The sequence below is a fragment of the Peromyscus leucopus genome, chromosome 17, assembly GCF_004664715.2.
Source record: "Peromyscus leucopus breed LL Stock chromosome 17, UCI_PerLeu_2.1, whole genome shotgun sequence".
NCBI lineage: Eukaryota > Metazoa > Chordata > Mammalia > Rodentia > Cricetidae > Peromyscus > Peromyscus leucopus.
The window spans coordinates 6,048,895-6,064,821 of NC_051077.1; the positions used below are offsets into that span (position 1 = coordinate 6,048,895).

Sequence of the window (15,927 nt, forward strand, 5' to 3'; positions counted from 1 at the left end):
TTTTAAGTTCCCACAGTATGGGCCTGGGGTTCTCTCCCCACTGGATCAAAGCAACAAAGCAAACAATGGATGATTATATGATATTTAGGGAAGGCTGTGATGGGGGCTGAGCTGCAACACTCGCCCCTCTGGAGAGTGTGTGATCATAGCACTTAGGTATTATTGTTGAAACTCCATATGGTAAGGATTGAGTGAGCCTCACAGCCAACGATTGTGATTTGCCTGCACTCATATTTATTCCAGTTGGCTATTGACCACATGGCTTAGTATTATTATCAGGTGGGATAATTTGGTTCCTTGAATCTGAAGATATTCAGTATTATTTTATTTACTAAATAAAATTTCTGTTAAATCTCTGCCCCATGGGCATTGTTCAAACACTGTAAATACTTAAGTTTGCATATTGAAGGTGCTGATGCTGTCATAGATTTCATGGTTCTTTAGGCAGATTCTGTAGTTTGTTGTAGCAGGAATCTTAAAAGTTCTTATTAATAAAATCAAACCTGGAGCCAGGTATTGGGGTGAACTGGAAGATCAGAGATCAAGCCACAGCTAACCTCACCTGGTCAACTTCTTAGCTGGTCTTGCTTCCTCAGACTGGAAACTTCTGTGACTTCATCTCAATGGCTCTCAGCTGAACTTCTGCTTAAAAGCCTAAATGCTTAACCAGCCAAATGCTGCTAGTTTCTGGTCCTCACGCCTTATATACCTTTCTGCTTTCTACCACAACTCCCTGGGATTAAAAGGCTCGCTTTCTGGGATTAAAGGCATGAGTCACTATGCCTGGCTGTTTCCAATGTGGCCTTAAACTCACAGAGATCCAGAGAGATTTCTACCTCTGAAATGCTAGGATTAAAGGCGTGTGCTATCACTGCCTAATTAGTGGCTTTTCTGTTCTCTGACCCCAGATAAGTTTATTAAGGTTCACAATATTTTGGGGAACACAATACCACCACAGTTTGTGACCAAGTTCTTTCAAAATATCACTCTAATTAAGCCAAAGCATTCCTACTAAATTAGACATTTCATATCATTGACAATATACATATATATGCATATTTAGGAATAAATAAATAAATAAACAATAAAATATCCATATTGGTCATCTCTTTCCCCCCTCCACAAATAAAGATGTGCTCTGTGTAAATAAAGTTAAAGAAGATAGAAGAATGTAGTCCATAGTTTTCAGTAATGGCTAGGTCATTAAACTGTCAATTAACATTCCTAAAAATCCAATTTTTCAAAACAAGAAATACAATGAAATCATCATGTTTTGCAATAAACTCAGTGTGATCAATGCAAACTCTGAATATCACCTGAGTACACTCAAGTTACATGAGATGTGTTGACAGACTGTGAAGTGCTATATCTGCTGCTATGCAGATCCATCTTACTAATGATGTGGTCATCATCGTGTGGTCCCTTCATCGCCCTCATATTGAGAGTCTTTCCCACAGCACTCATCGTGGATGCATACAGCATCTGGGATAGGAAGGCAAATCTGATAGGGAGGTCATACTGACACGGAGGTGTGGAGGTAGAGGTGCCTGAAAGCCGGGAAGGTTCTGTTCTACATAGGACCTTGGAGATGAAAAGTGACAGACGTGGGGCACTGTCACAAAGGGCTGCTCAGAGTATGATTCAAATATTGACTTAAAGGCAACACAGGGTAATCTGGTCCTTCCTACTGGTCCCGGGAGCTCCACCAATTGGGGGTGCTAATGCTGAATGTGATGGTAAGTAGCACCATTCTCTCTAGTTCTGGAATCCTTCATTTGGGCTTCATTAGGCTTTAATTAGGGAGCTCATAAAAACTTTTAGGCAGAATTAGAGTTTAGAAGATGCAGTTCAGAGACTCTAGCAATGCCACCTGGACTGGCTCCACAAAGCATGTTCAGTTCCATCTGTACCAGAATCCTCTCTACTACACAGGTCAGCTCCCATGCCAACGAGCTCATGTTGACACAGACAACCAGAATTTCTGCATGAAACACTGGAGAACTCACACCATTCAGTGAGGGACTTAGTCTTTAAATAGTCATCCTGCAGGTTGGGGCTAGCTCTGGCCATCTAATAGTGTATGCAGATCATGGATAAATTGACACTTTTTAGAGCTCTGTAGAATTTGGACCCTAGGGGCCGGAAAAAGGACTAAACAAAGCAAAACTGGAAGGTTTTGAGGGGCAGAACATACCATTCCAATTATGAAAATTCAGTGTCTGGAGACCTCATTCCTTAGGACTCAGCTATATTGCTGAAGAGAAAACTCATGAATAAAGTGTACAGTGTACAAGGGTGAGGACCCACGTTTGCTCCCCCGGTACTCATGTATAAAGCTGATCATGGCCATAAACAACTTAACCCCAGGGATGGTGTGGGAAGGGGGAGATGGGTGGATTTCAGGGGCTTGCTCTCCAATCTGTCTAGCCAAATTGGTGAACTCTGGGCTCAGAGATACTCTCAAAAACTAACATGGTTAAAGAAGACACCTGACATTGATTTCTGGGCTCCACATGCACAAACATTCATGAGTGAACACAATTGCATATATATGTGTATCCCGCCATGCCCACATAACACACATTATATATATATGTTTGGGGTGTTACATGTGTATGCATGCATACACATGTAACACCCCAAACTTACACAAAGCTCATACAGAGACATACATACAAAGATTGACACAGAGATGCACATATAACAGATGCACAGACACATACACACACACCATAGCTAAGCTATAAAAGCCCCAAAGAGAAGTTCCATTCTCAGGGCGATTTCAGAAAGGAAAAGAAGAGGGATAATAAAGTAGATCCTGAGGAAGTTAACGGCAAATCTCAGGAAATGTATGTTTGTTAGATGTGTCACAGGAGCTGGTGGCATGTCAGGAAAGCTTGAACAGAAAAGGAGCTTGTATGCACAAAGAGGACACAGCACACTGAGGATGAGGGAAGAGGATAGGGAGGCAGCTGTCAATCTGAAAACACAAAAACAAAAACCACCAGCAACAACAAACAGACAAAAATCAAACCACACAACCAGGAATCAAATGGAACGATGAGGTTCACACCTCTATCTAATCTAAAATGGGAATTAAAATAAGAATAATGCATCCCTTTCTGTCCATACCACACAGTTAAGAACCATCCTAAGTTGTGACTTTTCTCACTAGAGAAAACAAACAAATATGGCTAATGGCAAGTGGAGTTGGTGGAAATAGATAGACTTTTATTGGGGGTGTGTGTGGGGGGGATAGTCTTAGAGAGATAAGTCTCAAGAAAGACGTCCTTCCTTTACAATCATGGATGTTTTCCAAGGGCTGTTTTATTATGGTTGACTTCATAAGAGAGAACTCCCCTGTGCGCGTGTACAGAAATAATGGGTCCGGCACTGGTGGGCTGCACCGATGAGATAACAGATGATGTCACTGGTGTCACGAGAGAGGAGCTGTCCCCAGAGACCCCCCACGGTCACTAAAAATCTGGTGGAAAACAAAAAAAATAGCACCCAAAATACCTTGTACTGCCAAGTTAGCATTTGGGCAGTACTTGTCTAAAATTATTTTAAAGCAAAATCTATACATACGCTTATGAATTTTATTGATGTATGTTTATGTTAATAGCAAATGCCTCCAGGTGAAAAGACAACATCTCTTTTCACCTCTTGCATTGCCATAGCTTATAAAACATTTGCAATAAACATGCATTATCTCCAAATAGGAAAAAAAGTTTTTTGGTTTTTTTTTTTTTTTTTTTTAAATGCTGCCTGTTGAGTAAAGGATTTAAAGGGGAGCTAGTCCACAGTCAGCTGAGACATCACTCTGGAAATGTGCTGCAGGGGACACAAGCCTCACTTGTGAGAAGTGAAAGTCACAGTAATGAAGAGATAGCATCTGTCTTTCTGTTGCTGACATCTATATGGGTAGGCAGGTCTAGTCTCTCAAACACCTGACTCTTCAATTGCTGCAAATGATTTCCATGTGTCCTTGGAAGTGCTGCTCGAGGACCAGAAGGACAATGAGTGCTTTCTGCTGAGCTCTGGGTTTTTCCGTTCTTGCTAAAAATTAGGTAACTGAGAGATGGTTATGTCAAAGGTACAGAGTACCAAGGAGAGTGGTCAAATTTTACAATTACCCCTTGAATGTAGAAAGGATAAATTGCCTTTAAAAGATTAACTTGAAATTGCTTTTCAAGATTTTCCTTCATGAGATTAAAATATAAAATAGAAGAAAATTAAATCATTTAAACAACATAGACAGACACACCCATACTATATATATATATATATATATATATATATATATATATATATATATGTGTGTGTGTGTGTGTGTGTGTGTGTGTGTGTGTGTGTGTATGTGTGTGTGTGTGTGTGTGTGTAACAATGCATAACATATACAACAAACACATGGACACATAAAAATACAGGCACAGAAATGCATATACAACACACACAAATGCACACATAATACACATACAGCACAATACGGACATTCATACAACATAGATACATACATCGCAGCTGAGACATAAAAGGCAGAAGAAGCAGCTCCATTTTCAGGGCCCTTCACAATGTTAATATATATATATATATATATATATATATATATATATATATATATATATATATATTTTACAATGACAGCTGCATTTATTCTATTTTGAAAAATATCCAAAGTGTCAGGAGCCTCCTGTTAACAGGGTGAGCGATGAAAGACTGAGGGTGCTCACAGGGAAGGGATACGAAGTTACAGAGAAGCCTGCTAAACATGGAGGGCTCTCTTCCAGACCTGGTGCCAATGAACACAGCCCTTGAATCTCATCGGTCTTCAAGGCAACCAGGGAGCCCCTCACGTCCCTGCCAGAGCCTTTCATCACAGATCAACTTAATTTTTATGTTTTCAAGCAGAATATCTAGAAGTGCCAACTAAACTAAATTAGTTCATAAAAAATATAAAGTTTAGTTAAATTTCCATTTTGGAATTATGACTGAATATTCTAAATAGGTATTTTATGTTAAAAATATTTAACAAAATGAAGGGCAATTTACATGATTCCTAGATGTTATATGAAAATCTATTTCCCGAAAATCATATTTGTGAACGATCATCTCAAATGTGTATTAAGATAATAGCTGGCAAAGCCGTTTATTGCTACATTAATAAGTTGGACAGGGAATTTTAATTAATGCTTTATACAATTTATTCTCTATTTTCATTTTTCCTCAAAGGCAATATAATTTCTACTTTTGGGGATTCTAAAGGTACAGATATTATATACCAAAAGGATATGAAAAACATACTTCTGAAAGGATAAAAAGTATGAAAAACATACTTCCGAAAGGATAAAGAGCTTCTCAGTAGTAGGTTTTGCTTGAAGGTCTGTTTTATATTACAAACAAGGCCAGCAGTGGTGGGCTTATAAATTTTGAGCCACATAAAATTTTAAGTCACCTGGTTTGGTTGATATATATTTACATAAGAACTCTTAAGGACAAGAAATGTTAGATAAATGTCAATTACTGTACATTAAGGAAATAACATCCTTTAGTTCATCTAATAAAATAAAGGTTTGCAATAAAAACTCAGGATTGTCTCAGAGAGCCCGAGGCCATTTAAGAAGCTCCTGAAATGTCCTCCTGAAGAAACAAAACATTAGCGAGCCAATTCGAAGGGTAGGCTGCTTTCATTTCCAAGCATGACATTTCCATTTCCCAGGCCCAGTACCTATGCACGATGGAGGGTCTGGCTGCCAGAAGAAGCGGCTGTTCAGCTGCACACAGGTGATCTTGGCTTGTCCTTGGAGCTGGTATCCAGGGTCACACTGGAAGGTGATGGTATCTCCAGGTTCCCGGCTGTCACCATAGCGGGTACCATTCTGAGGCATTCCAGGGTCATTGCAGGTGGATGCGATGGATGCTGCAGAGGAGCAAACAACAGCTGGTCAGGTGACTGAGAACCAGGTGTCCACACATGCTGGGGTGCCTGCTGCCTCTAGAATGAAATGCCCAGCATGGGTATTAGTGCCCCCAATGTTTTCAGGGAGCATAAGAAAAGGGGTCTTCCTTGGGGGAGGGTTCAATGGCATGTGCTTTGCTTCCATGCTTCCATGTTGAATAAATCTTAGCAAAATCATATTGAAGTTTGGCCACTGATGAAATTCTAACTATCAACTTTACCATATTATACTTAGTACATATTATACACACAATTCCTTTCTAATCTGCCCTTTAACAATGATTTAATAACATCACATATCTCAAGTTAAATGATTTCATGACAGAACTATGGTTTCAACCCAAACTATGGTCTCAAAATGCAACTGGAAGATTTCCCTGATGTGACCCCTTACTACGACTGGAGAAGCAGGCCAGACATCAACCTTATTAGAGGCACCAGGGATCCACAGGCTACTGTCCAGGAAAAATGATCAATTATACTTCCAATTTCTTTTTTTAAAAAAAAAAAAATTTATTTTAGTCACTTAGTCTTTACTAAAACACTGGAAAACATGTTATTGAAAGAGAGAGAGAGAGGAGAAAAGAGGAAAAGAGCAGAAGGGAGACAAAAGATTGAAATGGAGAGAGAGGAGAGAAAGAAAGGAATGAATGAATGCAGAAATCAAGAAAAAAGAAAGAAAAGGAAAGGAGGCTGGGCAGATGGGCAGGTGCTGCCTGTCTCGGCATGAGGTCCCACTTCTGAATCTCCAGCACCCATGTAAAAACCGAGGTATGTAGTGGCACTCAACAGTAACCCCAGCACTGGGGAGGTAAAGGCAGGAGGATACTTTGTTGGCCACCCAGTCTAGGCCAAAAGGTCACCCTGGGTTCAGAAAGAAGGCATATCTCAAAAAAATCAGTTATCCAATACTAAGTGGCCAGCCCTGAAAACATATTCTTACAAAGAGCATTAAACAGATTGAGCAGGTTGTGCTTATAAATTTAAGAACACACACACACACACACACACACACACACACACACACACACACACACACACACACGAAGAGAGAGAAGAGGGGGGAGGGAAATGACCAAGTGAAACGATGTCGATGAGTTCTTTGCAGCTGTACTGCTCATACCCAGCGGTTGTGGGAACACCAGGCAGGGCAGCCTGTTCCTGCTAGCCATCGCTAAAGCACACCCTTGAAATCATGTCATGTGGGCAGCTGCCCTCCTACCCAACCCAGGGAGGAGGAATGCCCAAGAGCCCAGAACTCACTCTAGGGTTCTGCACCCCATCATCCCGTGGAATTTGATAGCCCAAGGAAAGAATGGCTGTGTCCCATTTCTACAGCAGCCATGGGCTCTGTGCCATACTTAAAATTAGGAGATGCACAAAAGATCCAAAGCTTAAAATTCCTTTAAGTCCTTTGATTCCTTCCTTTCCCGCTTCTGCCTAGAACAATGGAAGGTTACCATTGACATGAGGAACTGGGGTGTGTTGACATCTCCATTCAGGACACAAGGGGGAACAAGGGACAGGTAGGTATGCACATTTTCCCTGCCATCCAAAGATTTGTGGAGTTAATGAGCAGCCTTTGTGCATTTGACTAGTGAATTCTGTAACAGTCTTTTGTATACACATATAGCTAAAGATAGTGTGCCTATGATAAAAAAGAATGATGTGCTCATATTTAATAAATTTCCATCATGTAGGTAAAACTGTAAGTTTTAGAATTTATTTATGCCAATTAATCTAAACCAGTGTCAAGAACTCAAAAATGGTCTGTCTATAGGCTTATTGCCCAAGATAGTTTCTGTTTACTTTTTATGTGAAGTGAATATGCTTGCCTGTTTACTATGCAAAGGGAAATATCTGCACTCCCTTTCCCTTATAAAGACCTTTTAAAAAGAAGGGAGAGCTGAAGAGATGGCTCAGTGGTTAAGAGCACTGGCTGCTCTTCCAGAGGATGTGGGCCCTATTCCCAGCACCCACATGGTGCTCATAACTGTAACTCCAGTCTGAAGGGACACAAATCAATGAAATACAAGGAAGAAGGAAGAAACTCTGTGACTGAAGCTGTTCAATTCTCAACTTCTGACTCTTGAAACATATCACTTATTTTAACACAAAAACTGTTCATTATTCTAAATAATAAAAAAAAACTATTGCTGTTTAAAAAAAAAAAGATAGTGTGTCATATGCATTTATACGTGTGTGATACACATTATATTTATTTATGACTAGCAAAATTCACTTAAATAAAAAAATTAGAAAATACCACTTTTAAAAGGCGAGTGGAGCTGAGGAATGTAACTAAGTTAGTGAGTACTTGCCTAGCATGCACGAAGCCATCCATGTGTTCCATCCTCAGCACCACACAAACCTAGAATGACGGCTCATGCTGCCAATCCCAGCACTCATCAGGTAAAGGCTAGAGAGCCATAAGTCTAAGGTTATCCTTGGCTTCATGGTGAGTTTGAGGTGATGAGGCTAGCCTGAGATACAGGAGACCTTGTCTCAAATATATAAAAATAAAAATAAAAAAAACAAGACCTGTGTGGTTGAAGGGTTTCTAAGCTGATGGAGGAGCACTGGTGAATGGGGGGAGACAGAATGTGAGTCACTGTGCAGTCACAGCCGAGAGCCCCAAGAGACAGAAGTGGAGGGGAGCGCTAGAGTCAACATCAAGGACCCCATGGTGGGTCGGGGCTGTGTCAGATGACAGGCCTGCTCCGTGGGAGGCAATTAGAGCCTAATGGTCTCATGCACTGATCTCTACTAACTACTCAGTGAAAGCAAGGCTAATAACCAAGTGATTAGACAAGGCGGGAGAAGAGGCACTGTGTGAACTGGCCCCCTGGCTGGTCCTGCTTGTTCTTAGAGCCAGGGGAGGGCAGCAGCTAGCTGTCATACCTCCTCACTTCCATCTCTCCCATGGTTTCATTGCATATTGAATTACAGACTCATGGGCATCTCCAGCACGTCAAGAAGAGCATAATGAAACTGCTCCTGCCATTATGTACATACCAATGGGATCATTGTGCAGCTGTGACCACCCTCCCCAACCCTTGCCAACACTCCAGTAATGGCTTTCCTGAATGTTTTTCTATAATTCCTTGCTGTCCTGGTTGATCACCATGAATTTCTGCCTCCCAGTAGTAAGTGCCCAGAAGGCTCAGTGCTATATGCTGGTGGAAATTCTACACACAGGTTCATACCAACTCTCTGCATCGTTCTTTCTCCCTTTTCTCAGTGTTAGATTTCTGAGGGTCATGTGTGGGCATGATGTATAGTGTCTTAGTTAGGGTTTTGTTGCTTTGAGGAGATGTCATGACTATGGCAACTCTTATAAAGGAAAACATTTAATTTGGGCTGGTTTACAGTTTCAGTGGTTTAGTCCATTATCATCATGGTGAGAAGCATGGCAGCATGCAGGAAAACATGATGCTGGAGAAGGAACTGAGAGTTCTACATCTTGATCCACAGGCAGCAGCAGAAGACTGCCACACTAGGCCTAGCTTGAGCATAGGAGTCTACCTTCACAGTGGCACATTTCCTCTAATAAGGCCACACCTACTCCTACAAGGTCACATCTTCGAATAGTGCCACTCCCACTGGACCAAACATTGAAATACAAGTCTATGTGTGTGTGTGTGTGTGTGCATTCCTATTCAAACCACCATCGTTAGATTATCCTTCTCACTGTTATATAGCTCCTTCCCTCCCTCCCTCCCTCCCTCCCTCCCTGCCTCCTTCCCTCCCTCTCGTGTGTGTGTGTGGTGTGTGTGGTGTGTGTGTGTGTGTGTGTGTGTGTGTGTGTGTGTGTGTGTGTGTGTGTGCCTGTGCAAGTTAATGTGCATGAGAGTGTTTGTGCCCTCATGTGTGACTGTAGAGGCCAGAGTTCACTTTCCATGATATATTTTGAGACAGTGTTTCTCACTAAACTTTTAGTCCACTGACTGGTTAGACAGGGTGGCCAGCAAGCCTCTGGGATCATCTTAGCCCCATTTCTAGCTACTGGGGTTATGGGTACCCAGCATCATGCTCTTCTTTTTGTAGTGGTGCTATGGACTGAACTCAGGTCCTTGTGCTTGCTCAGCAAGCACTGTACCCTCAGTTTCCTGATACATTAGCTGTACCACAAGCTCCCCATTCTCCTCTGATTGTATTTTTTTAAAAATCCAAAATCTCTTATCAACAGGCTCATGTAAAAACTTAAGTTACACCTGTTCTTATTCCAAAAGGGGAAAGCTGGGTCATAAACAGAGTCAGATCAAAGAAAAACCAACATCTAGCAGTACAAATAGTACCAAGTCCAGCATCTTGGACTCACTCATGATCTTCTGGCCTCCAAAAGCTTTAGCATGCTCAGATCTCCAACTCTGCCATCTGTAGCATGCACAGCTTGTTTCATAGGACCAGGCTGCCTTTACTCCATACCTGCTGCTGTCTTTGTCAGTGTATTACAGCCCTGGCATAACCAGTATCCTGAGGTTTCCATGGCAACTGAGGTTGTACCTTTACCAGTGGGATCCTCATCTCTCTTTAAGGGTTCTAACTCTGCTATATGATGTCAAGCCTCAGTTTTTCCCCATGGTCCCTTCAATCATGGGTTCTCTGCTGCAACTGAGGCTACACATTTACCAATGGGCTCCTAGCTCCTCTTCATGGACTCCAACTATTCCACACAGCACCCGAGCTCAGCCTTCCTCATTGTCCCTGCCAACCCTGTGTCTCTCATGCTGTCAAAAGTAGTACCAGGTAGGTGACTCTTACATACTGCCAAGTTCAACTATCATCTTGAGATTCAACTTTCCTGCACCTGAACCAGAGCTTCTGTGTGCAGAGTCTGAGGAACGACTTGCCAGGAGATATTTTACCCCAGTGATGCAGGTCTCTTGTGAACCATAGCATATTCTTTAGCCTTAGATGACCAGGATTCTTTTTTTTTTTTTTTTTTTTTTTTTTTTTTTTTTTTTTTTTTTTTTTTTGAAACAGGGTTTCTCTGTGTATTTTTGGTGCCTGTCCTGTAGCTCACTCTGTAGACCAGGCTGGCCTCAAACTCACAGAGATCCACCTGGCTCTGCCTCCTGAATGCTGGGATTAAAGGCATGTGCCAACACTGCCTGGCGATGACCAGGATTCTTAAACCAAAACACCACATTAAAAGCCTCAATACCATATTCATGTACCACTGAAACTTAACCAGGCCTTCACAGTCTGTGCTATTCTCAGCATTGTCTTCCAAGATTCAACAATACTAGTTTATTAATCTTTGTGTATCCACCGACTTTCCCAGCCCAAACTTCCAAATGCTCCAACAATCCTCCCACAAAAAGACATGTTCAGATCATTATACTCTACTTCTCCTGGCACCAATTCTGTTCTAACTGGTTGTCTGTTCCTGTGATAAGCTCTATAACCCAAATCAACTTAGGAGAAGAAGTGATTATTTCAGTTTATACTTCCAGATCACAGATCATCATTGAAGGAACTCAAAGCAAGAAGTCAAGCAATACAATGCTGTTTTCTAGCTCGTCTTCTGGCTTATGCTCAGCTTGCTTTCTTACACAGTTCATGGCTACCTGCCTAGGGATAGTTTTGTCCAGAGGGCTGGGCCCTCCCATATCAATCATCTGTCAAGACAATCTCTCATAGACCTGGCCACACAGGCCAATCTGATATGGGCAACTTCTCAACTGAAGTTTTCTTTTTCAGGTGACTCCAGGTTGTATCAAGGTAACAATAACACTTCCTAAACATTGAAAGAATCTGGTCAAATACGATGAGCAAACACTGTCTGTTAAGGTTTCCTCTGAGAGACACCCCCACCCTCACTCCCTACCGGCCAAATGTCTTTGCAGGACTCAGCTCAGCACTGTCCTACAGTAAGACACTTTTATCACTGTTGAACCAGCATATTCTAAATACACAGAACCACAGAACATATCCCCCTACCCCAATCCTATAAAAATTCTTCCAAAATAAAGACCCACAAAGTGTACGTGTGTGAAATAGTGGCTCACACTGACCCTTGAATGCCCTTTAATAGTAAAATGTTTGACACATCCTTTAAGGTATCCTTTTCTTTTGTTTTTTCTTTATTAAAAAATTTTCAACTCACTCCACATGCAATATACAGATCCCCCCTCCTCACTCCTCCCACCCCCAGCCCTCTTTCTCAAGCCACCCCACATCCCCACATCTCCCAAATCGAGGTCTCCCATGGGGAGTCAGCAGAGCGCAGCACACTGAGACTAGGGTGGTCCAAGCTCCTTTCCACTGCACCAAGGCTGTGCAAGGTATCACACCACAGGCACCGGATTCCCAGAAGCCTGCCCATACACCAAGGACAGATCCCAATCCCCCTGCCTGGGTGCCTCCCAAACAGTTCGAACCAAACAACCATCTTCCATATCCAGAGGGCCTAGTCCAGTCCCATGGGGGCTCCACAGCCACCAGTCCACACTTCATGGGCTTCCACTAGTGTGGCCGGTCATCTCTGCATGTCCCCCCATCATGATCTCGATGTCCCTTGCCCGCAGAATCCCTCCTCTCTCTCATCAACTGGATTCCCGGAACTCAGCCTGGTGCCTGGCCATGGATCTCTGTATCTGCCTCCATCAGTCATTGGACAAAGGCTCTATGATGACAGCTAGGTTATTTGCTAGACCAGTCACCAGAGTAGACCAGTCCAGGCACCCTCTGGACCACTGAAAAAATTACAGAAAGCCTACAATCTCATGGAAACTGAATAATGCCCAAATGAATCACCAGTGGGTCAAGGATGAAATAAAGAAAGAAATTAAAGATTTCCTAAGGTATCCTTTTCACTTTTAAACCAAACTTTTCCTTAGAGTTTCTGCCATAACAATGACCATTAACAGCTGAGGACTTGGAAAATCATAAAGTCTGTGTTGCACAATAAACAGAAATACTGGATCCCAAGTAGCTTTCAACACTTCCAGCTTCAGAGTGAGTTATAATATGAGAGCAACAATTGTTCCTAAGAGGATGTTCCTACTGTATGCACACCTTCGAGGATTATTCAAGATTACCAGTCGACCCACGACTGAGGCTTAGTCAAACTGAAAAGGACTCCCACTTGGGAGAGCAGGCCCTGTACCTCACCTGGGCAGCACAATAGAGCCAGTGCTGTTGGCAGAGGTGTGGGTGAGCCAGCCCCAAAATTGTCAGCATGGGAGAGCCGTTGCCATCACTCATCTGTCATGTGGTAGCACAGGGGGCGAGGAGAGATGCCCTCCCTACCCCCCCACATCAACAGCACACATCTGAGGCAGATGGGAGAGCTGGCACTGAGGTCAGAAGGGTGGAAGAGTTGTCCCTGCCCCTCATCAGCTGCAGCACTCGGGCGAGCAGGTCCCATACCTTTCCAGGGCAGCACATTAGAGCCAACCCCATTGGCAGAGATATAGGTGAGCCAGCCCGGCATTGTGAGCATGAAAATGCTGTCCCCATTACTCACCCATCATGTGGTGGCGTGGGCTGGGTGGGAGTGAGATGCCCCCCCCCCCACTCCCATCAATGCCTGAAGCAGGTGAGGGAGCTGGCCCAGAGGTTGTCAGAGTAGGAAAGCTAACCCTACCTCTTTCCTGCTGCAGCACTTGGAAGAATTGCCCCTATGCCACACTTGAGCAACACAGTAGAGCTGGCCCTGAAGGTGTAGGTGTGGAAGATCTGACCCTGAGCACCTGAAACCTGGAGAACTGGCCCCGCCCCTTGCTCATCACTGCAAGAGGTGAACTTAGGGCAATGCAGGAACGCTTATCCTGGAGGTAAGGACAAAGGAGGTCTGGTGGGCTAACCAACCCTGCAACTACCCGGGCCCAGAACCAGGGTTATAGGTTAGCAACCCAAAATCTACGCCATCTGTGATCTGCTGGAGCAGGTGAAGTGTCTGGTTCTGCAGACCCAAAGCTGCAGGATCTCCATGACATAGGACAACAACAGGATAACCAAGAGGAGATCCAGTCAGGGCCCAGCATCGACAGTGTAGAAACCAGAGGCTTGAACCAGACCAATGACTCTTTGCAATGAACACTTGCAAGTAAATATATATGGACAAAAGGGTTTACTGGGTGACTCACTATGTCATATTACAGCTTCCTTGACAAGATTCACCGCCCCCTTTTCTTTTTCTTTTTTTTTTTTTTTTTTCTTTTTCTCTTAAATTTTAGTAGGAGCGGTTTGGGGTTCTGTAAGGGCAGAGGTTCCTACACAGAGACAGGAAATGAATGGGATCCAGATGCATGATGTGAAAGACACAAAGTATAAATAAAAAGAAATTTAAAAGCAGACAGACAAACAAACAAAAAAAGAAATGGACTCCCAACTCTTTTGGAATTGTAAAATAAAAATAAAAGGTTCCCAGGATTATCTAGATTTGATTAAAAAAAAAACAACAACAACAATAAGAACACTTGAAGAAAGAGGAAGGAAATGATTTTTTGTTTAATGCTGGAGGGAATATGTGAGTTGCATATTTCAAACAAACTTCATTTTCTTCTCCTATAATTTTGAATTGAAGATAGATGTTCCCTGGGAAAGGCCATAAACTTTATTCCTTACAAGTTTGAAAGCCTCCAACCAGAGATGTACTGGGCAGGAATTGCTTCTGTGTCTCAGGGTCATAGCCCAGTTGCCAATGATGGCATTCTTACTCCTCTTCCATACTCTGCTCCTGCACGTGCTCCAACACATCTTTCATCTAGTGTTCTTTTAAATGTTTTTGGTCCAGATGGGACTTAGGAGTCTCTCAATTTTCAATCTCCTTACCATCCAAAAGGAAGTGATGCTTTTGGTGGTACCCATCCCCCAACAGTCTCATTGGGATGGGAGGCATCCTGAGCTGACTGATGTTCAGGTTCCTGATTTGCCAGGATCCCTAAAATGCTCAAGTTATAGAGACCCTTCCCTGACTGTTTTCTATGTAAGGGACACTCCACTAGCTGCCATGAAGAATCCAGAACCACTCCATGCATGTGAGCAATGACTTCACAAATACGTACTAAGTGCTGGCAGCACATCTGACATTTTGTTGATGATTTATAGCAGTGACATATAGACTCTTCCATAATAAGAAGCTGCAGTGATGTTAGTCTTCAACTAGGTGGTCTCGCTGGGGGACTTTGTGGAATATAATTCTTAATTATATAAAAGTAATTTTCTTGTTTGATTAGAAGAGATACTAAGAATTTAAGCTATAGTCTATTAGATGAATGACGTTCACCATCCATGATGTTACACCATCATTTAAAATGTATTTGTTGTCTAAATCCCTAGACTAGGTGGCCCTCCATGTTCATGGTTTTTGTATTCATGAACCTGAACATTGTGTCTATGTTGGATATGGACAGACATGTTTCCCCTGCCATTCCTTCCTAAACAGCACAGTGTGATGGCTGTTTACAAATATCTCATTGCATTGGGTACTGTATGTATCTAGGGAAGGTATAAAGGGCACACGGGAGTGTACACAGTTATTTCAGGTACTACATTATGCTGTGTCAGGGGCTCCAGCACCCACAGACTATGGTATCTCGGGCGGGTGGAGGACCCAATTCAGCCAGAGGCTGCTGAGGCATGGAGGAGAAAGTCTACTTCATGTGTCTGGCTTACTGAACCCGCGCCCCCCCCCCCCCCCCCCCCGTGTGCAGTACACTAAGGAGATAGAATACTCTGACATCTGCATGGACAGAAAGCAGTGTCAATACCTGCCACATCCAGAAATGCACACAGGCAAAACTCAGTTTCCAACCTGAACACTAAGTAGGAATTTTATCTCTCCTAAGTGAGATGACCACTGTATTAGGAATGGCCTGAGAGTATGCAGCTTACCACATGGGCTCATGAGGAAAGTCCATGGAAGAAAACACTCTTCTTCCTATGTGTACACATGTATATGTGTGTATACATGTGTATGTGTGTGCTTGCATGTGTATGTGCATGTGTGTGCTCAC

At 42.8% G+C, this 15,927-nt stretch overlaps 1 protein-coding gene across 1 annotated transcript in view; it reads right to left on the bottom strand.

Annotated features, from left to right (window-relative positions):
- Positions 1 to 15,927, bottom strand: part of Csmd1 (CUB and Sushi multiple domains 1) — a 1,301,483-nt gene that overhangs the window by 196,813 nt on the left and 1,088,743 nt on the right. The window contains exon 26 of the mRNA XM_028882070.2: positions 5,729 to 5,920. Coding sequence (XP_028737903.2) covers positions 5,729 to 5,920 — 192 coding nt within the window. The remainder of the gene's footprint in view (positions 1 to 5,728; positions 5,921 to 15,927) is intronic.